Source organism: Lycium ferocissimum, chromosome 8 (genome assembly GCF_029784015.1).
Source record: "Lycium ferocissimum isolate CSIRO_LF1 chromosome 8, AGI_CSIRO_Lferr_CH_V1, whole genome shotgun sequence".
NCBI classification, from domain to species: domain Eukaryota; kingdom Viridiplantae; phylum Streptophyta; class Magnoliopsida; order Solanales; family Solanaceae; genus Lycium; species Lycium ferocissimum.
The window spans coordinates 43,238,261-43,266,220 of NC_081349.1; the positions used below are offsets into that span (position 1 = coordinate 43,238,261).

At 37.5% G+C, this 27,960-nt stretch overlaps 1 protein-coding gene across 1 annotated transcript; it reads right to left on the reverse strand.

The window, feature by feature from the left end:
• Positions 1–11,421: 11,421 nt before the first annotated feature.
• On the reverse strand, positions 11,422–16,129 carry LOC132066983 (pollen receptor-like kinase 2). Its single transcript, XM_059460159.1, has 3 exons — positions 15,219–16,129; positions 12,866–13,501; positions 11,422–12,298 (listed from the first exon to the last, which is right to left on the reverse strand). Exons 1-3 carry the CDS (start codon positions 16,024–16,026, stop codon positions 11,622–11,624), a joined length of 2,121 nt encoding a protein of 706 aa, XP_059316142.1. The 5' UTR covers positions 16,027–16,129; the 3' UTR covers positions 11,422–11,621.
• Positions 16,130–27,960: the final 11,831 nt, after the last annotated feature.

A 27,960-nucleotide genomic window follows, 5' to 3' on the forward strand; every position in this document is an offset into this window, starting at 1 on the left:
TCTAAGGTGCTTGGTGCCTGTTTGGCTTAGGCTTGCTGTGCCACTTTCAAGAGCGAGGCCTGGTTTGGTTTCGTCATTCCCTCTCGTATATGCGCCCTATTTTTTCCCCGCTTGGTCTTATTGACAGGATGCTATCGCAGCCTTTCGGGACTCGCCAAGCATGCCACATGGTGCCCTGATCAAAATTTGTCTTCTATGTTGTTTAAAATCACTCAAAGGTCCCCAAAAAAATTTAGTAGTTGCACCATGATAACATAAAAAAAATATCGTACGGAATTAACACGTAGCACACAAAATAATCATACATTTGATCTTAACAAGCTGATTAATCACTTTCGTATCAGATTTTTTTGGGTATTTCGCTTTTGTTATGGGGAAATATATATTTATAAAATGTGCGGATCGTAGCCCACGACCGCCACGTATCCCTCTGAGGGAAATTAGGCCTTTTCGTAGTTCGTTTTACAAAATAAAGACTCTCCTACTTAACCTACCCGGCACTGTGCCCCATAGTGAGTTTTATCAGCGCGTATCCCTCCATGACATCGTGGCCCGACGTAGTTTTCATATAAAATATGGTGAGGGGGTCAAATCTGTAAAATTGCTAAAAAGCGGGGCCCTTCTAAAATATCTACCTAAAAGATGACCTATTCTTGAGATCAAAACTAGTTATTTGTCCTTTCAACCATATTTCCCGGCCAAGAGGCCCTTCCTTTTAATATTGAGGCGAAAGTACTAGCAAAATTCCTACTATATGGACCGAATGCTCTAGCTCGAATTTGAACGATTTGCATTCCTCAATGTCATGCCTCGAAGCTCCGAAGTGGAACAGACAGATCTTTCTTCGACTCAACCTTACTGACTAGTCCCTCCAGGCGGCTCTAATCGGCTGGATTTTCCCTGTGCTGGTCAGTTACTGGAAGATGCTGCTATATGAATCCTTGAAGATAGTAACGTCATAACGCCAATTATGAGTGTTCAAATAGAATTTCATTCGAGAGACAAGCGTTGTCGTCGAACCAAAAGGAAGAGCCCCTAAAGTTTAGTAATGGTCTTGTCATCAATTAGCCTTATGACTCTTTTCGTGAGGACAAATATCTAATAACATATTTATATGACCAAGCTTCGATGGAATGGGCACCTTTTATGTGCGAAAATTGGCGCACATGGTGGCAGATTCTCGTGGCTAATGCAAATGGCACCCATGCTCTTGAACTCTTCAAAGATTTCCTCGCATGTCACATGCCTTGGTGAGACACAATAAGGACAGGCGACAGCCTTAAGTGCAATTGCCCACCAAGTTAGCGACGCTGGGCGGATGAACTCCACTTGTGTTTCTAGCTCTTCTTCTCCATTTGGCGAGGCGAAGGTGTCGGGCTCTCGACCCGCCAAGTCGCCTGCGGGAGGTAACTGCCCACGCCCTCACTTTCTTGTTTTTTGAATAGGGGTATGTATCCCAGGGATATCTCTTTACCCTTGCTTGGTAAGTTTTCTTGGTGGCACCTTATCTAGGTGGGTTCCTTGGACGAGCTTTCTGCCGAGTCCATCAACTTGTCGGCCTCTTTGATCTTGGCCCTAACCGCACGAATTTTTCTTTCCCACTCTTAGATCTTCCTTTTGATGGCGGTATGCTCTTGGGTGTTTACGACATCCATTTCGACCTTAGGGTTAGTATGGGTTGTAACCATTTTGGTGTTTTCCTTTTGTTTTTCTTTGGATAGTGGTCGATACCTGAGATTAATCAAGTTTTAAAATGAAACGTATGAAACAAACAAAGCACATAACAATATTAACACATACTACTTGGGTTTCTCAAGCTCCTAGTGGTATTGAGACATTAATGTGCTAATTATGCCAAACCATTGCCCCAAAATTAAAATAAACTTTCATTAATAATATTCTTCCCCGCAGGCATACAAAAGATAGATAAAGTCAGAAAAATAAATCAATAGAAATGTCCTCCAATGGGCGATGATGAGCTGTATCTATCCTTACCTTCTTGGCCTTTCAGAGGGCGGTCTGGATGTGGAGATGAGTTGACGTCAACATGGCATCCATTAGAAACCCTTTTTCTGTGAAACTCATAGGAGTAACGTTGTCCAAAGTCTTCTTCATTCGGTCATCGAGCTCTACTAAACATTCATGAGTGAACTCCAACTCGTAATTCAAGTTTTCTATGGTAGCTCGGTCATATTCCATTTTCTCCAACTACTTAGCATCTTGATCATTGGCCCTTCTTTGAATCAAACAGGCTCTAATCTCGGCTTTGGAGGCCTTATCTTGCACACAATTATAGAGGATGGGCTTAGGGGAAAAGGTGCCTTGTAAGTCGGCTCTTAGCCAATCCCTATACTCTTCTTCACACCTCGGATAGAGCCTATCGGGAATTAACGTGTCTGGGCCCCATATTGTGCAACCATTCCATTCACGAACACAATCCCCGACCCTTGAAATCCTATCCCCATCATAGCCAATGATGAAATCCCCCATGTTCGTGACTTGGGGTATGATCTGGGTCCTCCTGAACTATCTCAAAACTCTAGAAGATGCAAAAAGATGAATCCCTCGAACTCCCATAAGTGCCAAAAACGAGCATTTTCTTCCTTTGACCACAACGGTGTCCATTACAAAGTTATCAAACATCCATTGTACATTATACTCCCGAAGTCTAGAGAATGTAAACGCCAAGCTTCGTTTGGTCTGATCCCCAAAATTAGGGTAAAACTTGAACATGCCATCTTTCTCTGCCAGCCTACTTAGGCATTTTGAACCCCTGACTCTGGTCATGTGCTTGAGGATCCACCATTGTAGGAGCTTGTTGCATCCTTGAAAATATTTATAGTGGTTTCGACAAAGGCTTAAGGCTCAGTATATGTCAGCTAGGATTATGGGGGTTAGGTCGAAGTATTTGGTGTCTTCTTGGCGTGTTATGCCGTAAAAGATGGCATGGGTGACTAAAATAATTCGGTGTCTATGGCTAAGGTAGCGTCTTTGGGAAAGACCATGAGTCCCAAAAAGCATATAGCAAAGGCTAAGGGTCGGGTAGCGTCCCATTTGGCATAGGTTTCAAATTTGGCTGGGTGTTTCACAAATCCCTTTGGGTTACCGAATCATTTGTATAATTCTCTAAAAGGTATAGTTGGACCATGCGCCCAATTGATATGGGATAAAGAAAGCATTTTGAGTATTTGGTGATAGGTAGGTTTTTCTGGGATTAGGACATGGTTATCGGGTTTCTTTCTTCTTTATAGACCCAATCCTACACTGTCCAAAACATCTCTTAACTCCTTCAAAGTCGGGGCCATTTCCACATTATCCCCAAAGCGGAAGACCATTATATCCCGATCCCAAAACCCGGTGATCACTTCTATCAACTCTCTACGACCCTTCATTGTCATTATCAAGGCTAGGTTCCCTAAGTGGCAAGAAATTCCCTTTTACTCCTCTTGACTCAATCTATTCCACCATGTGTGCAACAAATTCGGTGTATCGATGACCATGTCAAACTGTAAATCTATCGACATCTACAAAAATAGAAACAAGGTTAATGTGCCCCCTCCCCCCTCCCCCCCCCCCCCGCCACAAAATATGTAATGGTTCGGCACGCCAGGCATATTTCTTGTTTCCATTTAGCACGTAAATGAGATACGGTATTCTTCGGGTCGTAGACCGTACTTGACACGGGGTAGTCTCCTTATCGGGTTTATATATGTCTCAAATATTCAAACCCTTCTAGTTCTCCTTTGATTTATTTAGCTCTAACCTAGGCATATGCAAGAGTAGCATTTTCGAAATGACCTTGGACCCGATCAGACTACTCGGGGTGAACCGTTGTCGGCTATTGGGTGACCAAACATCAACTCCGCGTTCAACGTGCTCTAAATAAAGGTGTTTCGAATTTTTTAGTGAAGGCTAGACCGCGAGCCCGTGTGTCCCCTTTGAAACCATGTTTTTGCCAAGAATGGCAAAATTTATGATATGAACATGACAATTTATATTTTGCAGGAAAGTAAACAAATAAGTAAATATTCACAATTAATATCGCATTATATTGAAATCCTTATGGTTAGAACCTAGAAAAATCCTCAGCGGAGTCGCCATATGTTACAGTTCACTTTTATGCGGGTGCATAAAAGCTATTACGAGATTGTTGGTGCTCTAAATGGATTTTAGTATTTTTAGAGTCGCCACCTAATTTATTAAGAAAAATTAAGAAATTCAGGTAAAAAGGTTTATTCAACAAGAGAAAAATCTTTTTTTTGGACCAGAGTTTGAGGTAAGTGTTCTGGTAATCCCCTAAGGAAGGTTTTAAGCACCCTAGTATTAAGGATCCGTAGAATACAGTTGACCTACAAGCTTCAATGTGTGATTTATCGTGATTATTTGCTAAGAGTGTTTACTTTATTGCTAAATTGACATGCTAGTCACAAATTCAAAATTTCGGCAAAAAGTCCCCTTAGAAAAAGGGGTTTTGGTTTCAAAAATCCGTATAAATATTCAACTCACTTTATTGCCGGACCAAGAACCACATGGGATTTCTCCCAAGTAGACTCACTATTATTTGGTCCTAATAATATGAGTTTAGCACTTATACCATTTTCGAGAGGTTCGATGACATTTACGAAAAGAGAAAAGCATTTCGGTGGTGGGGGGGGGGGGAGAGGGCGCGCTAGTGTTTCATGGTAACCCAAGAGAAAAGAGAGAAAGAGGTCATTGGTTGAAGTGTAAATGAAAAGGGGATAGGTGTGTTACCCCCTTTAGAGTTAGGCTTGGGCTGGGTCAGGTCCTTATTGGACCGGGCCCGGCTGATTTAAAGGAAGGAAAAAAGGGGAGGGTCCAATGTATACATATATACATGCAATATACACGCGTATACATGTATTATAGCGACCTGTTTGGTCGTTATAATCTTTTCGGCATTTTCGCCCGTTCCCGAGCATTGATTAGCTTATTTTTACCCGAGGGACCGTTGGCATGTTGCCGAGGTGTCTCTAGACCGTGCCTGCCGGCCATTCGGGGTAACTTTTGTGAAATATAGTCTTAAAAAGTGAAATATATAAGTTGACCCAAAAATTGACTTTGGGTAAACGAACTTTTTTTCGAATTCTATCGATTCGAGGTAAAAGTCCTCGATGGTCATTTGGAACTTGTGTGTGTATTTGGTTCGGTTCCCAATGCACTCGGATGCATTTCGGGACTTGAGTTGAGAAATTTCGAATTATAGGCATCGGGATCCGAGCATATAGCCAATAAAAGTCTTCAACGAGACCTCGTTGGGAAAACACTACCAAAAACCTACTTGAGGCCACAATCCGGGCGCGTTCGTAGTGTGTTTTTACGTGTATATATTTTTTTTTTATAGTATGTGAGCGTGTTAGATGGCCTCGGGAATATAATTAGTCGGAAAAATCGGATTAAATTATATACAAAGTGAAGCTTGGGAGAGTTTCTCTCTACTGCGGTGTGAACGGTGCCCGACCTTTTTGATGGGCACCGGCCAAGTATATTAAGACCGCCGGGAGCAAGAGTTTGTCCCTTTCGGTTTGACCGGGAGACCATTATACAATCAAATAATTCCGTTTATCATATGGAGCCTTTTGCCTCGATCGCCGATTCGTTTCACCCTCCAATCTTGCCAACACACTAATATTATTTATAGACGCCATTTTTATTAATAAACTTAATCGGGCGGTCCCGGTCTTTAACGTGCGAAATCTAAAGTGGGTGACGAGCGGATTTGTAAAATTAATGAAGTGTTAAAAGCCTTTAGACCATCATTATTTCCCATTTCGAAATTTAAGCTTTGGGGAACAGTTCTTGGAGGTAAATCTTGCTTATTCTCTTGCTCTTTCTTTAATCATAATCATCCTAGATTCCCCCCTTCCCTTTAATAAGCCCTTAGTAATGGAAGTTGGAAGAGGGTTTTGATGAACATTGTCCCTCGGCTTATTAATGATAAATTGATGGCGTTTATGATAGAGTTTGATGAATCTAAGCTTGTTAATCACATATCTTCCCTTTATAGTGTTGAATTTCGGAATCAAAGAATTATGGTTTATACCCAGTTTGGGGGGTTTTGCTTGAAATAAGAAATTAGGCTAATCCTTGAGTTAAATCAGCAATTAGTGGTTTTGTTATGATCACCTACCACTTAATTTGGCATTTTGCTTCCGAATTTCCCGTATGCCCTTGTGGGCCCATTTTCCCAATTTCTAGGTTTAAAATTGCCCTAAATGGAATAGTAGCAATATTAGTATCATTTTTCATGATTTCTAATCTAGAATACGATTATGCTTAGACTACTTTGATTTTGAGGTTCAGCTGAAAGGCAAGGCAAAAGAGTGAGTTGTTGGTGTTGCGGTTCGGCCATCCAGGTAGGTTATGACTTACCCTTGGTGAGACTTCGTATAACGAAGCACATATTTAGATTATATTGTTAGAGATAGCATGTGAACCTTCGGGTATGAAGTTGGGTTGGATATTGCCTTAGGTTAGGCCCTGTTGTGTTGGCCAGCCACCCCGTTATGTGTGATTGGATTGTTCTATTGTGCCGGCTTGATGCCATGAGTCATTGGTAGATATTGGATTCTATTTCATCCTCTTAATTATGATATAGTTGGCATACCCACTATTGGTAGTTTTATTCAGATATATTGTTGGCGTACCCGCTGTTGGTACTTGTGATTCGGTTATATTATTGGCATACCCACTATTGGTATTTGTGATGCGTATACATTATTGGCGCACCCATAATTGGTACTTGTGATATTGAGCATGATTATTGATGTGATTCATGCATTGCACGCACTCTCATTTCATGATACATTTTTGAGATATTAATGATATTTGATGAAACACTTGATGAGTTGGCCTCAGTTTTAATTGAGTGACATAAGATGGCTGATGTCCGATGTTCATCTCGGAATCGTTGATTGAGTGAAATTGATTCTTGATAAAACTCTTTTACTTGAGTGATATGAGATGGCCGATTTTCGATGATTAATTCTGGAATCGTTGATTGCATGGCTGATATTCGACGTTAGTTCCGGAATCATTGATAGTACATGGACTCCGCGGGTCCCCCAGAGTCGTGCCGGTGAGAAATCCCCGTGGGCAAAGATCCTGGGTCCTATCTGTCTGTTGGGCAAAGATTCGGGACGGGTGGAACTTAGACTTCGCGAGTCACACTGGGTTGTGCTACCGAGACGTCGATATTTCCGTCTGGAGTACATGTGTACACAACATTTGCATGGCATTGCATTGCATTCATACACTATTGCATTGTATTACATTATGGCTTGATTTTGAGATGTTTGGTGATGTACATGTGATGTTGGATTTGGACTTGATATATTCAGACTTGGAACATTTGGGATTAGATGCTTACTTAGGCAATGACGTGTACTTGGATTGATTACGTTTGGCTTACACTTGTTGGTTTATCCGCTTATTTGCTTTATTATGTGGATTGTGTTAGCTATGATTAGTCGGCCGATGATGCCTACTAGTATTGTTGCTTTATACTAACCTGCACTTGCTGCATTCCATTATGAATGTAGAGTATCAGGTCGGATCCATTTCCGTGACGCGGGGCTGATAGTCGCTTCAGCTCTATTCTCGAGTTTATAGGGTGAGCATGACCGTCCACTGCCTTGAAGACTTTTCTATCTTTATGTGCTATTCTATTCAGAGACATAGACACTTATATATTATGATTCCAGACTTGTATTATTTCCCTTTAGATGCTCTTGTATTATCCAGACTAGACCCTAGGGGTGTTACTATCATTCCGCACTATTCTACCACTTATATATATATATATATATATATATATATATATATATATCGTGAGAGTTACATATTTATTCTATTTCGTTGCTTAATTTCATTCTTTTATGCATTTATTCATTGTTGGGTTGAGGGTTTGCTTACCGATGCGGGAAGGTAAGTGCCGGCACGGCTTAAGTAAAATAGGTCGTGACAAGTATCTTGTGTATATCCATGTATATATGTAGACTGGACAACACACTATTTAGTCAAATAGCCCAAAATTAAGATACCTATTAACTAAACATTCTAATTATGGCCATTTTACAAAGACGAAGGCTAATTGGGTAAAAGAACCCAAGGTTGTGTCCCCGTTAGATAGAGTGTATAATTATGGGTATTGATCTTGATATACTTCTACTGGATCATTATATGAATGCACTTAACCTCTATATGAATGTCTACTATTTCCCAATAAATAAAGATTATCTCTTTCTAAGATTTTTCCAAATATAAGAAAGTAACTACGAAGAAAGATTAATTATGTCAAGTAAATTCTTCTTATTCCTAAGTGAATTTATTAAACAAAGTTTAAAGCTTTGAGTCCTTGTTATTTATTCTTACCAACCCTAATTATTTTCCCAAATAAATCAAGGTTTGTGGCTTTAATCAATGTTTGCAACCATTAATTATGAATGAAGAATGAAGAATAAATAAACCCTAATAATTCATTATGTGTATATCAATCACAAACCCAATCACAAAACACCCATCATTGGGTTCACAACCCTAGTAAGGGAAGTTTGCTACTCATGACAAAGAACAAGAAATAAGAAATTGAAGAATTCATAATTGCTTATTTGGAAGAAAAGAGGAATTGATAATACTTGAATTGATATTTGAATCTTCAAAAACTAGAGAGTATTTGATATTCTAAGTCAAGAGACAAATATATAATAACTGATAACAATTAAAACCCTACAATGAACTATTTATAGGTTTCAAAATGTAAAATTACAGAATTTGCACTTAAGTCCCAGGCGGTACTTATACGGTCCGTATAACTTTTCACGGACCGTATAAGACTTATACGGCCTTCATCCTTGTGTCTGCAGAGAAAAACACGAACTGGCATTACACGGTTCGTATAACTTTATACGGCTCGTACAACTTGCCCGTGAAACTTCTTCCAACCTTCATCACATCCACTTATACGGCCCGTATAATATTGTACGGTCCGTATAAGTGTTCGTGTTTCAGCATCTCTCTACTGCGACATTCTGTTGCTTTGCTTACTTTTGTACGACCACAGATACGGTCCGTATAATATTATACGGACCGTGAAAATCAATTCTCAATACAAAATTTTTGTAATTTCCAATTCTTGAACCCGAACGTTCCGATTTACCTGAAACATGACAAAAACACATCAAAACAACACATACTTGCTTAAAAATAGGTAAAACTTCTCGTAAAAGAGTATCAATTGTGCCATAATTTCCCGGCACATCAGCGATCCTTATCCTATGCTGGCATACGTAGTTTCAAACTGTCTGAGCCTTCTCCGTAATCTGTGTAACTCCTAAAACATGAACATGAATATAATTGGCTTAGTAGCCCATTAATTGTATAAACATGATTTTAAACATGATTTGTGAGTGTATTATAACATGAAGATAGATATATAGTAAAACTTGTGTGAAAACATGGAAGCTTGTAGAATTTCATTAAAATAAACATAAAAGGTCATATCTGCATTTAAGAACTCATGGAATGCAAAGTATGGGTTTTCATGGATTACAGGCAGATTCTCAATAACCAAAAATGGAATATAAAGAACACAATAACGATTTATTAATACAAGAATGTTATATCATGAACATGTACGTAGGATTATCAAGAACATGGCTGGAAACCCTAGTGGTAAAATTTCATATAATCATGGAAGAACGTGGCATGGGGGAAGAGCAATAATGTTTCCACACGTAGATAGAAATCCTGCATACCTCTAACGCTCCAAAACTTGTATAAAAGTCTGAACTTTGAGTAGAAGTCCAAAAGCCTTAGTCTTGAATCCTTGTGATGGGTTTTCAAGAAAACCGTAGGTTAGGAATAATGATTTTATATTTAGAAATCATGGACACATGTTAGAATTCACTTGAAAGGTTTGGAATAGGCTTACCTTGGTGTATTGGATTGATGGGAGAAGAAAACCTTCATGCTAGGCTTGAGAATATGAAAAATAGAATAAAAGGCTGAAGTTCCGTATTTATACTTTTATCGCATCGGAGAAATATACGGTCAATTTATACGACCCGTATTTTGATATACAGTCCATATAAATTGACCGTAATTCCATTGGTCGAATTTCTAGAAACTACGATTTTTTCCACAAGATTTATAGACCGGAAATACGGTCTGTATTTCTTTATACGGCCAGAAGTACGGTCCGTATTTAGTGACCGTATTCCCACTGTCAATTCCAGAACCCAAGTTTATTTTCCCATGCATTGACATGGACCAAAGTACCGTCCGTATTTATTTATACTGTTTGTATAGCTTGGCGTAAAACTAGTACTTTACTGAAGTCAAATGAATTTAATTTTAACACTCCCCGTCTGGTTTTCTACGTCCTGAATCATGAACATAGCTTAGTTAGGAGGTACGATCGAGGTGTGACAACACCTGCGCATCATTCTCCTTCTTGTATCTCAAATCTAAGTATATTTAAGTGTATTTCATGGCTTCTTCTCCTTCTTGTATCTCAGATCTGAGTGTATTTAAAATTTTGTATCTGAAATTTTGTTGAAATACAATCAAATACATTCGTTTTGATTGTATTTTGGGGGGCGAACTAGATGTATTTAAATATATGTGTTGGTTGAATGATCTATGTACAAATGTTTGTATACATTTTTTCGAGTAAATACAGTGTATTTAAAATTTTGCGAAATACATTCAAATACAGTTGTTGGTTGATCATATTTTTGGACACAAACTCGATTTATTTGACTGTATGTGTTGTTTGAATAATCTATATATATATTTGTATACAATTTTTCGAGTAAATACAATGTATTTAAAATTTTGCATCTGAAATTTTGTTGAAATACATTCAAATACAGTCGAATACATTCAACAACACCCAAAACAAAAGGATACATTAATATATAAACACACTAAAATACACAGCCCCATTGTGTATTTAAATGCACTTAAATACATCATTTTGAATACACATGTATTCAAAGAAACTAAGGTTGCATGTATCCAAATACAGTCAAATACATGTGACATCAGATAAGGTTGGATATAACTGAACAGTATATTCAAATATACTGAAATACAACAAATACAAAGAAAATGCCTAAATATAGCTACGAATTGTAAATAACAAAAAGATAGCTACAGATTGAAAGCAAGCATTAAAAGTTAGTTATTTACGTAAGTTGCCCAATAATAATTGAAGCATTAAGAAGCAAACAAACTGCCAATACAAAGAGAAATCCTCCCCAATTTTTTCTTGCGAGTACAATCTTCTTTTCTTTTTAGATAGCTGTGCAAATTAAAGCAACTCCAACTATAATAAGCCAAATGAAGTTTCCCAAAAAGAAAAGGCAAGGCAACTAGCTAAACTAGATTTATCAAGGACAAATTTACATGTTCGCTTGCTTCAATTGAATCACAAAAAAATTAAAGCAGTTACTTCATTTTCTATCTCTTCTTTTTCATATATTTATTTATTTTGTGGTTTCATATACCCCCAACCATGCATCAAACAAAATAGAAGTCCCTTCCCATTTACCATGATGAGTTTGAACAAATTAAAAAGCCTTACACATGAGTAGTACTCTTCAAATGTTCATAGAGAGTTGAGAAAAATCATCAGATAATCCTCTTGAAGATCTTGCATCAGCTTCACTTGCATAAGAAGAATAAAAATCATCATCCCCATCTCTCTCTTTTACTTCATCAATTTTCTCCATTGCTTCTTTCATATCAAACCTCTTCTCCATATCAAGATCACAACAACCCAATGCTATCTTCAATAGCCTCATCATTTCCCCTTCTGCATTCTTCGTCCCCCTCATGTCCTTCTCGAATACCTCTACGCCTGATGAGTCTTCGTTGACCACGGACCGTACCCATGTTGCCAAATCCGTGTCACTTCCCTTTCCTTGTTGCAAGAAATTGGACGGGAATTTGCCCGTTATGATCTCGAGTATTAATATTCCGAGTGTCCATACATCGTTTTTTCGTGTGATTCGCCCACTATGCTTGAATTCAGGAGATTTGTAAGCGATCATATGTTCTTGAGCATGCTCTAGGTTTACTACGGGTAGTAAGGCATAGTCCGTGAGAAGTGGCTCGTAGGATTCATTTAGAAGAACGTTGGAGGATTTGAGGTGACCATGGGGTGCTGTCAAGCTTGGTAGCTCGTTGTAGAGGTATAATAGTCCTTTGGCTACTCCCTTTACAATTTTTAACCGGGTTGGCCAATCCAAGCTTGGTTGCCCGCGGGATTTATTGCCTGAAAAAGATCCATTAACCGTCAACAATCACATACATTGAAGACATAATTAAATAAATAAAAGTATACTGTGTTTAAAAATGTAAATTTTTAGATAAAATAGTCAAACGATGCAATATAATATCATAGCAGAAGGTTATGGATTCAAATCTCAAACCACCCACTATCAACAAAAAAAAAAAAATAATAATAATAATAATTTACGTGATTAATCAATGAAATGAGGTTCACATGTGAGGCGTGTGTTAAAAGTATGATTAAATAACTAAATAAAAGTTTATTCTGTAGAAAGACTTATGCTTCTTAGATGATATCATCAAAATTCAACGAGGGGCAATTCATATCAACTCAATTGCCAAACAATGATGAGAATAGTGAAGAAGATAGTGTACTACATAAATTAGTGACTTCTGAAGTTTATCGAGACCAACTAACTAATCAAGGCTAAATCAAAACTATCGATACTCCAGGGTTCAGGAAGAGAAATTCTTAACCATTTGTCATATCGTAATCGTAACATTGAATTTTGAAAAGTGCCAGAATAATAAATAAGCATAAAGTACGTACCATGAAGATGAACTGCAAGGCTGACATTGTTGACATACTCGGAGACCAAAAGTTTTTCCTCCTTCCTATAATAGAAAGCGACAACAGGAAGCAAGTTCTTATGATTCAACCTGCCTAGCCTTCTCATATGCTCATGAAAATCTTCCTTGCCTACATTATTCATTTGCCTAAACCTTTTGACAACCATAACAGGCCCAGTGCTAAGTGCAGCTTTATAAGTTGATCCAAATACCCCACTACCCAATATTTCAGCTGAAGCCTTTAATAAATCTGGCAAGTCAAACTTTTCTATGTCATCTTTCAAGAATAGAAGTTTCTGCTGAGGTTGTTCAGGCCTTTTTGGGCCCGGTCCCTCCGGAGAACGGTCAGGTGGAGCCACTACTTGGCCCTGTTCCATCTTGTCTAGGTCTGCTGAGGGCGCCTTCTGGTGAGTGGCGCCCCCGGCAGTACCAGATGAAGAAGCAATTGCTCTTGCTTCCGTTTCAGGCATCTGCTTGCGCTGACGAAGAATGATGATAACAACGACAATTGCTGCTACTGCTGCTGCCACTGCGATAACCACCAATATAATTGTCCAAAGAGCTATTTTTGGTTCACTCGTGCATTTCGATAACGGACCGTCACAAAGAGCATTACCTGTATTATTAAGAAATGAATAAAATGAGAAAATGTTTACTAAGATCATGAGATGTAAAACGTGCATTAGTTTTGTTTAGTATAGGGGCCTGAATATATATATATATATATATATTTTTTTTAAAAAGGAAAGATCGTCACATATATTGTTATTTAAAGTCTACTTTTCTAGACATTTTAGATACAAAATCAATAATTACCTTATTATAATCGTCAAGAATAATGCAAAGTTGTTAACAATTTTTTCAAAACAGTTTATACTAAAAATATTTCAACTAACAATATAGCTAATCCATCATGTGACTAAACAACCGCTTCTCTTTTTTAAAAAATAAAATAAAAATTGTGTGCTTCGTTTGTCTCAATTTATGTACACAATTTAGATTTCGAGAGTCAAACTTCTTTATTTTTATCGTAAATTCAAACATACAATTTTAAATTTTTTGAAAAAATAATTTACATATTTAGACATAAAAATACCACTAATCACAAAAAAAATTTAACACAAATTAGCCATAAACTTATTAAAAATGGGGCCCCGAAAATTTGGTGGCCCAAGGCCATTGCCTTAGTGGCTTGGGCCTTGAACCGGCCCTGTCCTCTGTCTCAATTATGTGATATAGTTTGACTAGACAATTAGTTTAAGAAAAAAAAATGAAAGACATTTGAAACTTATAATCTAGTGTGGCTGTAATCGTTTCATTAAAGATAAAAAGGGAAGTTTTAACTAAAATTATTTTAAATATCAAAATGTATCATTTTTTTTTTTTAGACAGACTAAAAAGAAAGTATATCATATAAATTGGGGCACAGGGAGTAATATTTTAGGAGTGGTGAAGGAAAGAAATCATACCTATGCCAAACATAACATAATTCCACAATTTAAATAGTAAGCATTTACGTCTCACTGTCGCGATGGAATTATGGCAGTTTAATTTAAGAAAACAGAGGAAGGAACAAGATATTAATACAGTGGAAGGAACGACATAATCACCATGCTAGGACTGAGGAAAAAAACATGTTGAGATATGATGTAATGTGGGAGTATATCACACTGTATATCAGTGTATACAGGCAGAGCTAGCCAAGTAAGTTCTTAGGTTGATCATTAATTTGTGATTAGTTTTAATGATTAGGTGACAGCTGTCATTAGCTGTAACTGAATTCAATTACATATGCATACTATATAAGTGCATATGTGCAATGTAATTAGGGCTTGATCTATCAATAGAAATATCTTCTTCTTCCATCCTTCTCTCGGTTACACTAAAACTGCCATGGCTGTGTTAAGCTTCAGCTCAAGCTGTTGAGCTCATAATTTCATATAACACCTTGTGTTACATTAGACGAAATAATTTATGCTAAAGATTCATTTAAAGTAAGAAAACATGCTAAATGAACACTAGAGATAAGTTATTCAAAGGACACATTTCGCACATTTTGTTAGCTTGGTTAAAATTTGACGACCTATCACATGCATATGGTCCAAATATTCCTCGTTTCTTCATTTCATGAAATTTTTTAAGAGATATTGGTGTTTGATACCTCTCTTATATTCTTAGAGCCCATGTATTGTCTACAATTCAGCCATTTCATTAGTGAAATTGCGAGAAATTTGTGTACTTTGGAGCTAGCATCATTTACGTATGTTAACATGGTTAACAAAATGGAATATCCTACGCAAGAAAGAGCTATGTACAGACACAAATAAAATTACCTTCAAATGACGAAGCTTTAAGACTAGAAAGGCCACGAGGAATTGGACCCTCAAGAGAGTTGTTAGCAAAATTCATATCCTTAATTCTTTCTTGATTAAAATCAGGTATTTGACCTTCAAATTTGTTGTTTTCAAGCCTCAATTCTGTAAGCTTAGGCAATTGACCCAAAACAGATGGGATTTTACCAGTTAATTGATTGTTAGCAATATGAAATTTTTTTAACCAATGCATCCCTTCAAAAACAGTGTTATCAATTTGGCCAGAGAAATTGTTGTTGTCGAAATAAGCCGTTTTCAACCCCGCAAGTTTATTCAAAGTTGGTATAGGCCCTTCGAAATTATTGTTCTTGACACTTATGGTCCTGAAATTAGGCAACTCTTTAAGAGCGTCCACATCAATTGTCCCGCTTAAGCCTTTATTCTCCAATTGCAACCCAAAAACGAATCCGTTTTCACAAATAACGGTATCCCAATTGGACTTATCGTTATTTTTGTCGCAAGGGGGTACATTAAGATTCCAATTAGAAAACGCGCCATTTTTATTCAAGGACTTGCTGAACCTGAATAAAATCTCCGCCTCAGAGTTCCCTGACGAGGCGGGGGCCACGGCAAATGCGACAAATAATAACACGACGAGGAAGAGGTGGTGGTGGTGGTGCTGATGATGGCGATTGTGGTTGCTATAACGGTATTGAGGCCCCGACATTGCATAGACTAGTGGTGGGGGTGCGCGCACTTGCGGGTGCGCGCCCTTACAAAGGGCAGCTACAAATGAGAAATAATATGGCTTATGGTGTGAGCTGGGCATGCAAAGAAAGTTTCAACATATCTCTAAGGGAATGGGATGATTGTGTGGGCATGCATGGGAAGAGAGAGAGAGATGGGAAGCTGAGAGTTTGAGAGGTGCTAAGAGTGTGCTTGGAGAAATGGACAAATGGGAAGTAGGGAGTTCAAAGTTGACAATGTCCTCTATGGTCGTCTTGGTCTTGCTTCAGAAAACTACGCTTTGCCTTTGAATTCAATTATAATTCAAACAGTTCTCATCTTCACCAAAATTCTACCTACAGATCAAGGACAAATCATGTAATTTCAACAAATCTCTATCATAGCTTGAATTAATATTCGTGGTTTCACTTTATGTGCCTTAATTTGACACAGCGCAGAATTTACGAAAGTAAGAACGATTTTTAAAATTTTTAATTTAAATAAAGATGTGTGTAATGCACCGTACCAAAATCTTGCATCTCGTGGGTTTAAATACACTTAATGTGTTGGAATTAAAGAATTGTTATAGAAAGTATCATCCTTTTTTAAACATACTAAATTAAAAAGGAAAGTAAGACATAAATTGAGATAGAGAGAAGAGGGAGTAGTAAAGAAGTACAAGACTAAAGTTCATTTCTTTTCTTACTATATATAAATCTTCTTGAGTTTTGTGCCTTGAAAAGATAGAATCGAATCATGATATTTCCTCCATCCCGATTTATGTTAACGGGTTTCGAGTATGAGAGTTAATATTTAAATTTCGATGTGAATTCGAGCATATAGATTCTTCAAGTTTCAAAATTAAATTTATACTTGAAAACTGCACGAAAAGTACTACTCCTTCTCCATTGCAGATTATGTGGCAATATTTCTTTTTAGTCAATTCCAAAAAGAATGATATATATCTTAACTTCTTGGGAACAATTCAACTCAAACTTCTCATTTTACCCTTAATGACAAGCTTTTAAAGCCACACAGTATTACGATATGTTTAAGATCACTAGTTCCAAAAGTCTTACAACCACTGACATGTTATAACATGTTAAAAATCATAAATTTTTAAAGTCTTTCTGTCACACCCTGATCCTAGGCCTGGACATAACACGGCACTCAGTGCCTGACTACATGTGACCGAGCGAACCAACTTGTTGGCTGAATCAACATGTGATATCATAACATGCTGAATGCGGAAAATAAACTAACACATGTGATATCATAACATGCTGAATGCGGAAAAAAAAACTAACACATGATGATATAATGAAAGTCTGAATGATATAAATCGAACTGTGGAAACGCTAATATAAGTCTGAAGCATAACTGTAGCCGACATGGCTTAACATGAAAAGCCTACGACTCTGTCCAATTGTTACTCGACTATGAGCCTCTAATGAAGTACTGAAAACATTGACTGTTGTCGGGCCAAGACCCCCGACATAACTGACTGTCTGAAAAATACCGAAAGACTATAAAATAATGATAATGCCCCGAAAGACTGGGGCTCACCAATCAGCTAATACTGGAAATCCTAGAGAGCAGATCCGTCATCCTGTAAATCGTTACCTGCATCGCGAGATGCAGGCCCCGAGCAAAAAGTGACGTTAGTACATTTGAATTGCATTGGTATGTAAAGCAGCTGAAAGAAAGAACTATAAGCACTGAAACTGAAGCTGAACTGATAACTGACACCTGAAGTGAACAAAGAGGTAAAGATATGAATACTTCCTGTATTGAATAGAGAATCACCTGTTTAACTGAACTAATAATATGTGGGGCATCAGCCAAATATATAAATGCACAAATCAGTGCCCTTGGTCAAGTAAGTGTGTCAGTCAATGGCCTCAGCCAAGTATACGTATACATAAGACTGTGTCCTCGGGAAATCACATATGTTCAAAATTCATTTATTATTATTAAGGAACTGAGATCATTATAATAATGAACATTACTAAACTAAGACATTTATTCAAGGACTGATTATGAGAACTGAAGCTTTAACTAGTTTATAAACATGCTGAGTATTCTAGACTGAGACTCATGGGTATCAAACACAAGTCTAAATTGATTACGTATTGAGCTCGCAACATTCGGAATGAAAGACATGAACGAATTACGAAACTAGATAATAGAAGTTCTGTAACTATTCAAGGAACTAAGCTTAACTATATTTCTGAGGCAATTCGTAATGTTGTAAAAGAATATTGCATAGGGAGAGTCATTAACATTTCTAAACATAGAAAGTTAGCCTCACATACCTTAACTCCGGCCTTTGAGCGTAATACAACGTTCATCGCCTTTCTCAACGGTAATCTATATCAATATGTCAATGTAATCAACATTAGCAACAATACTCAAGTTTTGGCCATCCAGGCATTCCATCAAACACTTGGTCGGCATAAAGCTCCACGACCTCCATTAATGGTGATTTCCTCACCCAATTCTCATTCTATTACTTCTAGGTGATTCTACAATCCCAATTAGATAGAATTAATACCATTCTTCTCACCCATATGATTATAACAATCCTAAGTCATAATCCCAAAACCCTACCATAGTTCATATGATTCTCTTTATCAAACTCATTAACTTGTCTCTCAAAAATTCATAAATTCACAACTACAAATGATTAGAAGAGGAAAAAGATTACCTTTTTGATGTTCGATTTCCTTAAATTCGAATGATAGGGTTTCATGTCCAATGATAACGTCTCAAGCAAGGTTCTATGAATTAGAAAGGTTTAATCACGTTAGAAGAGTATTAGAGAATTGAATTCAATCTAGAATCATCATAGAACTTACGTTAGAGGGCTCTTGAGGCTTGGGACTAGCTCTCTCTAGCCTTAGGATGATTTTTCGTGATTAGAGATGTTAGGGAAATAACCTCAGGCTTAAATAGGAGTTAAAACACGAAAATCCGACCAATGCATGATGGGCCCGCAATGCAAGGGCAACGCGGGACCCCTTGCAGTTTAAGACTTCAGAGAGCATGATTTTTTGCCTGGGCCCGCAATGTGGGCCGTGTTGGCTTTTGCACAATGTTTTTGTAACACGCATAACTTCTTGTATAGAGCTCCGTTCGCCTCCACCATATATTGTGGGAAAGGTATTTCAAAGATCTTTAACTTTGATTCTTCAGGTTCTCTCAAATTCCCGACGGATTTTCACGAGATCAGGCTGGAAGATAGACCTATTGAAAACTTAGTCGATTCTATCAAATCTTATGCACCTCACTATCCATCTTGATTCCAAAAAACTTATTTTCACCCATACTCATCCCGATTGGACTTCACATGTCTAAAATGTCTCCTTAATACTCATTTAACAAATCCACACCTAATTCGAATTTACACAGTGTTACACTTTCTTTCTTTATTGACATACAACAAAAAGTATTTAGCGGCAATATTTTTTTTTTACTTAAGCAGCAATTAAGAATTTACACAAAAACCTTTACCAACAATATAATCGCTTGTTTGTCGGCTTGTCCCGCTAGGCTAAAAGCTTTAGCGGCAATTCTACTAGTAGCGATAAAGACCCCAATTATTACCTTAAAAATCATTACTTTAAATGACATTTGTTTACCAACGATTATAATGGCTACTAAAACCCCCAAGAAATGTCTTAGTTCATATAAACCCCACTTAATTGTTTGTAATAATAATGACTCTCTTTATGTCACGCCCCAAAAAGGGAAGCATGATTGGAACCCAATATTGTCAATGTATACCGAGGGAACCATGACATGTCTATCCGTCGCATAGACATACACTTAATATGAGTCATTTGGAAACTTTAACTTCAAAATAACTTTGGCATAAAAGTGTCACACCTCAAATTCACGTGACTAGCACTCGGAGCTCTACCCGATTTGAGCGAACCAATTCATACAAGAAAATCTATCTATATCCTTAAAGGACATGCATAAGTCTTTTCAAAATGGATTAAGTCATCTGGCGCCACCTAAACTTGTTTTTAGATTCCACTTAGACAGCTCAACTTAGTCCTGTACCAATTGAACACCTATACTACTCAGAATTAGTACCTATTAAGAACCTCGTGCAGACGTGGCACAGCAAGTGCAATTCACTTGTTGTTGAGCGAGTGAAATAAGTATTGTAACACTTTTTTCATTTTTTTTTTTTAAAAAAAAAAAAACTTTTTCACCTACCTTACCCAACCTAGCCGTCCCTGCCACCACTCCACCACCACATGTCCACCATCTTTGTCCACCTTAACCTCCACATACCACAAAAAAAAAAAAAAAAAAAAAATCACCCTTAGTAAAATTTCTTTTTGTTCTCCACATGAGTATCCATTTTTATTTTTATTTTGCCTACTTTTAATTTATTTTTATTTTTTTGCATAGAAGAAAGAATATACATGAAAATCTGGTCACATCACACCGTCGGCGACCTCGAACAACGCCGCCTGGATCGGAAACTCCACATGGGTAGATTGGGGGCTCTAACTAGATTGAAAACCACGCCAACGACCTCGAATTGGAACTTCGCCTGAAAGCTGGCTGGAGCCACCCACCTATTTCTAGCCATCCACCATCTCCGATGACCTGCCAGAAAACACCAATTCTCATTACTATTGATCTTACTACCTATAGGATTCAACATAACAGCAACAAAAATAATAATTAAAAAAAAAAAAAAGAGAAAAAGTTTGTTGGGGATGGCTGACCACTCATCTACGAGGAAGAACAAGAAAGGGGATGGGTTGCGTGGGTGTGGGGTAGAAATTATTAATAATTATTTTAAGTTCAATGCAACACACCTGATTTAATTTGTCATTTTTCCACATCAACACGAGTGTATTGCACACATTCCATATTTTTTATGACTCAGTGAAAAGTGTTTAATAGGTACTAATTCTGAGTAGTATAGGTGTTCAATTGGTACAGGTCTAAGTTGAAGTGTCTAAGTGGAATCCGAGGACAAGTTTAGGCACACCAGATGACTTAAGCCTTTCAAAATAAAATACCATCATTTGAACAATCTAGAACCAAAACATGAATACAATCTTTAAACAAACAACTTTTCATGTAAAGAAAAGGCACATAACATATCTTTCTAAGAAATATTTCTCTGCCTTCTCTCTAAACTAATTTACCCTTCCACACCACCATGAAAAATGATTAGATTAACTTAGATCCAAATTGCCAAACAATTCCCCCAAAACCACTTGATATTCAGCAGTCACCGATGACACATCTTCTGAGAACAGTTTTAAACTCAAACTTCTTTCTTATGAACCAATAATTGATCTAGATATGAACATTTATGAGGAACCACAACCTCATTTAAACTCCAACTGGCACCCAAGAACACGGGATGGACAGCCTTATTAATGGCATTAAACCATTCATTGATCTGGGTTTTGACTACTTTATAGTGAAATTTTACAAAGAGAAAAACATGACCCATGTACTAAAAACGGTCATTGGTTTGTCAATGGTCATTATCTCTCGATCAAACGATGGGAACCTAATTTTGTTTCAAGTGAAGCCAAACAAACACACTCTGCCGTTTGGGTTCGATTACCTCAGTTGCCTACTGAGTTCTATGATGGCATGTTACTACAACGGATTAGGAATTCCATCGGCAAACTACTAAAGATTACACTACGTGGAAGCTACACACGCCTATGTGTCCACATACCATGGGAAGAGCCAATGGTTACTTGTATTCAAATTGGCTCCCACACTCAAACTATCGTCTATGAAAGTGAGGGATTTCTTTGCAAAAATTGTGGTCGTCTAGGTCACACCCAAGGAACATGTCCCCATTTCTCTTCGACTACAAAGAGTAACATAGAGCACCAAACTTGATCTTCAGAGTTGCCGGAAAGTATTTCATCCAACACTCCTACTACAAGTAATTGGCAGACGGTGTCCTTTGCAAATAAAAGGAAGGGATCTCCCAAAAGTCGTGAGCAAGGAACATTTATTCACCAAGAATAGGGTAAATCTTCTGCTCAAAAGCACAACACAACGAATTCAAGTATAAATGTCAAAATATTCTCGACGGACTCCGGTAAGTTTTTATCTACTCAAAAATTGTCTTTTAAACCTATTAACTCTTCTACTACTCCTAACTATGTTCAGGGTACTAAAGAAAAAAATAAAGATAAAGGCAGCACCAATTCTTCTTTAAAGCGTTTTTCTCAGGTCAAAGGATCCACATCCAACTCTCCAATATCACCAAGCCCCTAAACCACTATTATTAATCTTAAAAATCAGCAAAATATTGATTATAGTTAAAAAAAAAAAAAATGGGGGGGGGGGGGGAAGATAATTACATTCATTATAATAAATTTTCTATTCTTCCTAATTTAGAAGAACATGCTTTGGTATTGTCTTGTAGCACTGTTAACACTCAAACGAGTACAAAGATCAAGAAATCCTTTCCCATTCCCGATTCCACTTCGATACAACATAGAGGTTCTACCACTAATATCATGCCGCGTGTCCTAGACGTGTCCCTCTCTAACTTACAAAACAGCTTAACCTATACCACTCCTAGCAACGTATATCACACTAGGGCAAATGTGGAAAAAATGCCAAACTTGCTCCCCAATCAATCACAGTAGAACATGGCGAGACCAATTCATTCACTTGATCGGAGAAACCCTCCTCTACTCCTTACCTACAATTCCGATCATCCCCAATAACCATGAATAATCTTCGCCCTCTTCCACCATTGGTGGCACATCACCCATTAATCTTTGCGACCTAACCAGTACACCCCCTTCATCAACCCCAAGTTTGGATCGAACAAGCACTGCAAAGACATGCGATTTTCTTTATGATGAATATCAACAGGGTAAACCCAAAGATCATCATTCAAAATCCTAATTTCCTAGCACAATTGATAATAGAGGGGATGCATCTAGTGATCGAGAACTATATGAATCATCAATGGTTAGCCAATATTCTCGATTCATTAGCCCCAGCCATCGCCCCAGCTCTCTATCAAAATATGCACAACCATTGGAACCTTCCCCCATATTTCAACCCTCTGGTAAATCCTAATCCAATCCTCCAACTACCATTCTACACACCACAGAACTTATCAATGTGAATCCCCTATTTTTCCGATGGCAACCCATCCCAAAACCACCTACCGATTTAGCTACACATACCACCACCACTAGAAACTGTTCAAATACCCCTACCACCAATTCCTAATCAGGTGCAGGAAGAGAATCATCCCCCTCCACCACTAGATCTAGTGGAGAATGTCAAAGAAATAAAGAAGTTACCGAGGGGATCCTTCACGGAGATATCAACTTAAAATATACGAGTCCACCAAACAGTGTAGAGAACCAGGTTCTCTATCTATTCCCTTAAGTAAAGACAGAAGGTAAATAACACAAAATATTTACATGGAAAACTCATTGCTCAAGGAATTAAAAACCACGACCTATACCAGTAGGATTTCCAACCTCACTAAACTGAGCAACTTCAGATTACAACCTATTGCAACCTAGGAATTAAACTTTTAATCCCTCACCACTTAAAACAACGCTATTGTAAGACCTTTATAATAACTTTATTGCAAAGAGAAAAACTCGACTAACTCTAGCCAAGTACACAAACTCTAATTGGTTGTAAATCTATCCTACTATTACACTTCTTGAAAGCCGTGTAGGAATACAAGTTAAGAACACAAAACAAATACCCAACAAACCTAAGAACTCAAAATATATTTAGTGGTAAAGAATAGGTCCTTCAGTTTGTTGGAGCTTTGTTCTTGAGAGCACCAAGAGGCAGTTGCTTGTATTTTGAGAAATATGAAATTTTCTGATTTACAAAGTGTTAGTGTTTCTCTTGCATCATGTTGTTTATATATGAGAGTTAAGTGTTGAGATGAAAAAGACATTTCTTTGTTCTCTAGCATGCTACAGCTGTGCTGCTGCACTGTCCAGTAGGTACACTGTCAGCAACTTTTTACAGCTGTAGAGTTGACCGAGCAACGACTAGGGGACCTGATCCCATCTAGTCCCTCTGAAAGCATATCTGGTCCTTATTCAGCTCCTCATCTAGTCCCTGTATTCTCATACTCTGCAACTTGTGTGGTGTGGATGATTGTACCTAGTTCTTCAGAAGAGTGTGTCATCCTATCAGTAAGTGATGTATTGTAAGATTAACCAAGACATCAGGTGAACCTTATCACATCTGGTTCCTTGAATGAGATATTATATCATCAAAACACCAGGTATTATATATCTTCCTTCTCCCTATCTGGTGAACCTCAAAGCATTTGGTTCCTTGAATAAGATTAACCACACCGCAGAGTGTCATGAGTGAGAGCACATGAGCCCATTTGGTCCCTCTAATGAGACTTTTTATTTTCACACATTATAACACATTGTATTACTCAAATTAGGTTTGTCAAATCATCAAAACATAACTTACCATAACTCATCATCAACGTTCTGGCATGCAACATTAACGATATTTTCGGAACTGGAGGACAAAAAATATATAAATATATGTCCGGTGGCACTAATGAAATGTTCATTCGATCTGCGACCAGCAGCAAAACAATGTTATAGCCAAGTATGCAGTGGTCGTAACTCCAACACTGAGGCCCAGTCCATTTGCTTTGAAGGACAGTCCAGCAACAACAAACCCCCATTTCCACTACACCCTAATAACCAATCCCATTATTTGGAATATCATGAGGGTAACAATCCTGCCTTTAAAAGAAATCTTAGGGAGCTTATTAATCATCATAGGACTTGCATGTTAACTCTTTTGGAAAATAGGATGATAAGCCATGTAAGGTTTAAGAATGAATTTGATTTTGATGATCTGTTGGAGGTGCCGGCTCAAGGACAATCGGGGCATAGTTTTGCTTTGGAATACCAATATGGTGACAGTAACACAACTTAGGCAGTTCAACCAGGAAATACATGCTATGATACAGGTACATCCAAACCATAAACCTTGGTGTTTTACTCTCATTTATGCAAGCACAAAAGTATTAAAAGAAACCTACTTTGGAGTAGTCTTGAATCTATGTCGAACAATTTTAATGACTTGTGGTTTGTGGCAGGTGATTTTAACGAAGTCCTCTCACAGCATGATGGGTGGGGAGGGGGGGTTGGGGGGGGGGGTGTAGAAACATAAATAGAACTAGAACTTCTTTTGGTCATATGGTAATCCTTGTAAACTTATTGATTTAGGATTTAAGAGTAATAGGTTCACTTGGTCAAATCATAGGAAAAAACATAGGGGATTGATTTTGGACAGATTGGATCGATGTTTCGCTAATGACAAATGGGTCGAGGCTTATCCAGACGCTTCTATCAGTCATCTGCCTAAAACCCATTCAAACCACCACCCCATTCTAGTGAAGCTCACAAACCACTAACCTTTCACTGTAAATCACAAATTCTTTAGGGTAGAAAGCTTTTGGTTTGAGTATCCCGATTTCAAAAAGATTGTCTCTGATAGTCGGTCCAATAGGGACCTTACTGATGCCACTAATCACTTCACGCACCAAGCTACTGAATGAAGTAGCAAAACCTTTGGTAATATCTAACCTCATCTGGTAGACAGAATATGCGGTATATAACACGCTTCAGTCTATCCTTATAGTAATTTCTTACAGAATTTAGAAAAAGAACTTGTTTCTAAATACAATGACATTCTTAGAATTGAAGAGGATTTCTGAAAAATTCAATCTCGTATAAATAGGTTGAATGATGGAGACACTAATTCTAAGTTCTACCCCCTCTCTGTTATTAATAGGAGGAGGAAGAATAAGATATGCTATTTTAAGGATGACCAAGACAATTGGATAACCGATCCAGATAGAATTAAAGATCATACCCTATACTATTTTTCCAATAGTTTTACAACGGATCATCCAACTTCCTTTTTATCAAATATTGTGCAATCCCTTACTAGTTTTTATACTATTCACTTATCCTCATTAGATAGACCCTTACATGATCAAGAAGTCACACAAGCTATATTTTCTTTCCAGCCCTTTAATGCTCCAGGCCCGGATGGTATTCACCCCTATTTTTTATCAAAAGCATTGGGATATCGTAGGTAATTCTGTGCTAAAATTATGTCATAATTTTTTTGCGACTCAACATATCCCTACACCCCTTAATAACACTCTTCTCTGTTTAATTCCTAAGTTTAAAAATGCTAATCATCTTAAAAACTTCAGGCCCATAGGCTTTTGTAATACTATTTACAAAGTTATCACAACAATCATTGCTAATCACATAAAACCCTTTCAAGATAACCTAATCGGTCCCCATCAAACCGGCTTTTTAAAAGGTCATTGCGTTAGTGATAATGCTATACTGGTGCAAGAACTTTTAAACCACACTAATAAGACCAAGAGTAGTTGCGGCAATTTAATCTTAAAAATAGACCTCGAAAAAGCGTTTGATCGCCTTGAATGGTCATTTGTTTACCGCATACTGTTTTATTTTAAATTTCCTCCAAATCCCACTCGACTTATCATGAATTGTATTAGCTCTAGTAATATTGCAATTCTTGTCAATGGCTCTAGAACAAATTATTTCTCTCCCTCTAGAGGAATTCGCCAAGGGGACCCAATGTCACCTTATATATTTATTCTTTATATGGAACTTCTAGCTACATATATCTCTTATCAAGTTGATATTCTTACTTGGGACCCTATTTCCCTCAGCAGAAATGGACTTTGCTTTTCACATCTCTTCTTTGCTGACGATTTAACCTTAGTAGCAAAAGCAAACTCCAAATTCATTAACACTATTCATTTTGTTCAACAACATTTTTGTAAACTCTCAGGGCAAAAAATAAACCTCATTAAATCCAAGGCATTTTTCTCTAAACCTTGTAGTGCACTGTTCGCAACCTAGTCCACAACTTGCTCAATATTAAGGGATCGGATAGTTTCAATAAATAACTAGGATTTCCAATACTTCAAAATAAACCTAAACCCTCCGAATTTCAATACATTCTGGATAATATGAGACCTCGCCTTTCAAATTGGAAAATTAATTTTTTGACCCTTGCTGGTCGACTTACTCTCATAAAGTCTACCCTAAATGTTATACCGGCCTATTCTATGCAATACTTCCTCCTCCCCAAAAGAGTTTGCAATAGCATTGATAAAATCCAATGAAATTTTCTCTGGGGAACGACTTGTCAAAAGAGGAAACTCCATTATGTTAAATGGGATATTGTTACCCTCCCCAAAACAAAAAGAGGTCTTAATCTTTGTAAAGCTTATAATAAAAATCTCTCTCCCCTAGCTAGCTTAGCCTGGAGACTTTACACTAACAAAAACTCCTTGTGGGCTCGTACACTCATCAATAAGTATGTCATGAGAACTCCAAACCCCTCCACTTCCTTTATTTGGCATAATATTCTCAAGGGAAGTAAAGTATGTTCTTCAGCTGTAGCTTGGTGCTTGGGGAATGGCACTACTATCAACTTATAGGACCATAGCTGGATTCTAACGTTACCTCTGCTAAGAAACATTATTCATGGTCCCCTTCGTCTTTATGAGAACAACCTCTCTCTTGCTACTCTTTGGAATGGTAATTCTTGGAACTGGCGCTAGCACTACTAAAAAACGTGGTTATTGCGACGGTTATTTTTATGTATTGCGGCGGTTTCGAACCGCCACAAAGAGCATAAACGGCAGTTTAAGAAAACGCCGTTATTTCGTCTGCCACAACTGTATTACGGCAGTTTTTTTGAAACCGCCGTAATATACATAGGTTAATTGCGGCATTTTTTATGTTGTGAAGTGGCGGTTTAAAACCGCCGTAATACAAAAAAAATAAAGTTTACTTTCATATTACGGCGGTTATAACCGTTGTAATTCTCTAATTCCATGATTTCAGATTTTTATTGCTATAATTAAATACGCCAATTTTGTCATTCCACCTTTACATCCTATTTTGCACCCTATATATTTAAATAAAACTTCTATAACACTTCATAATAA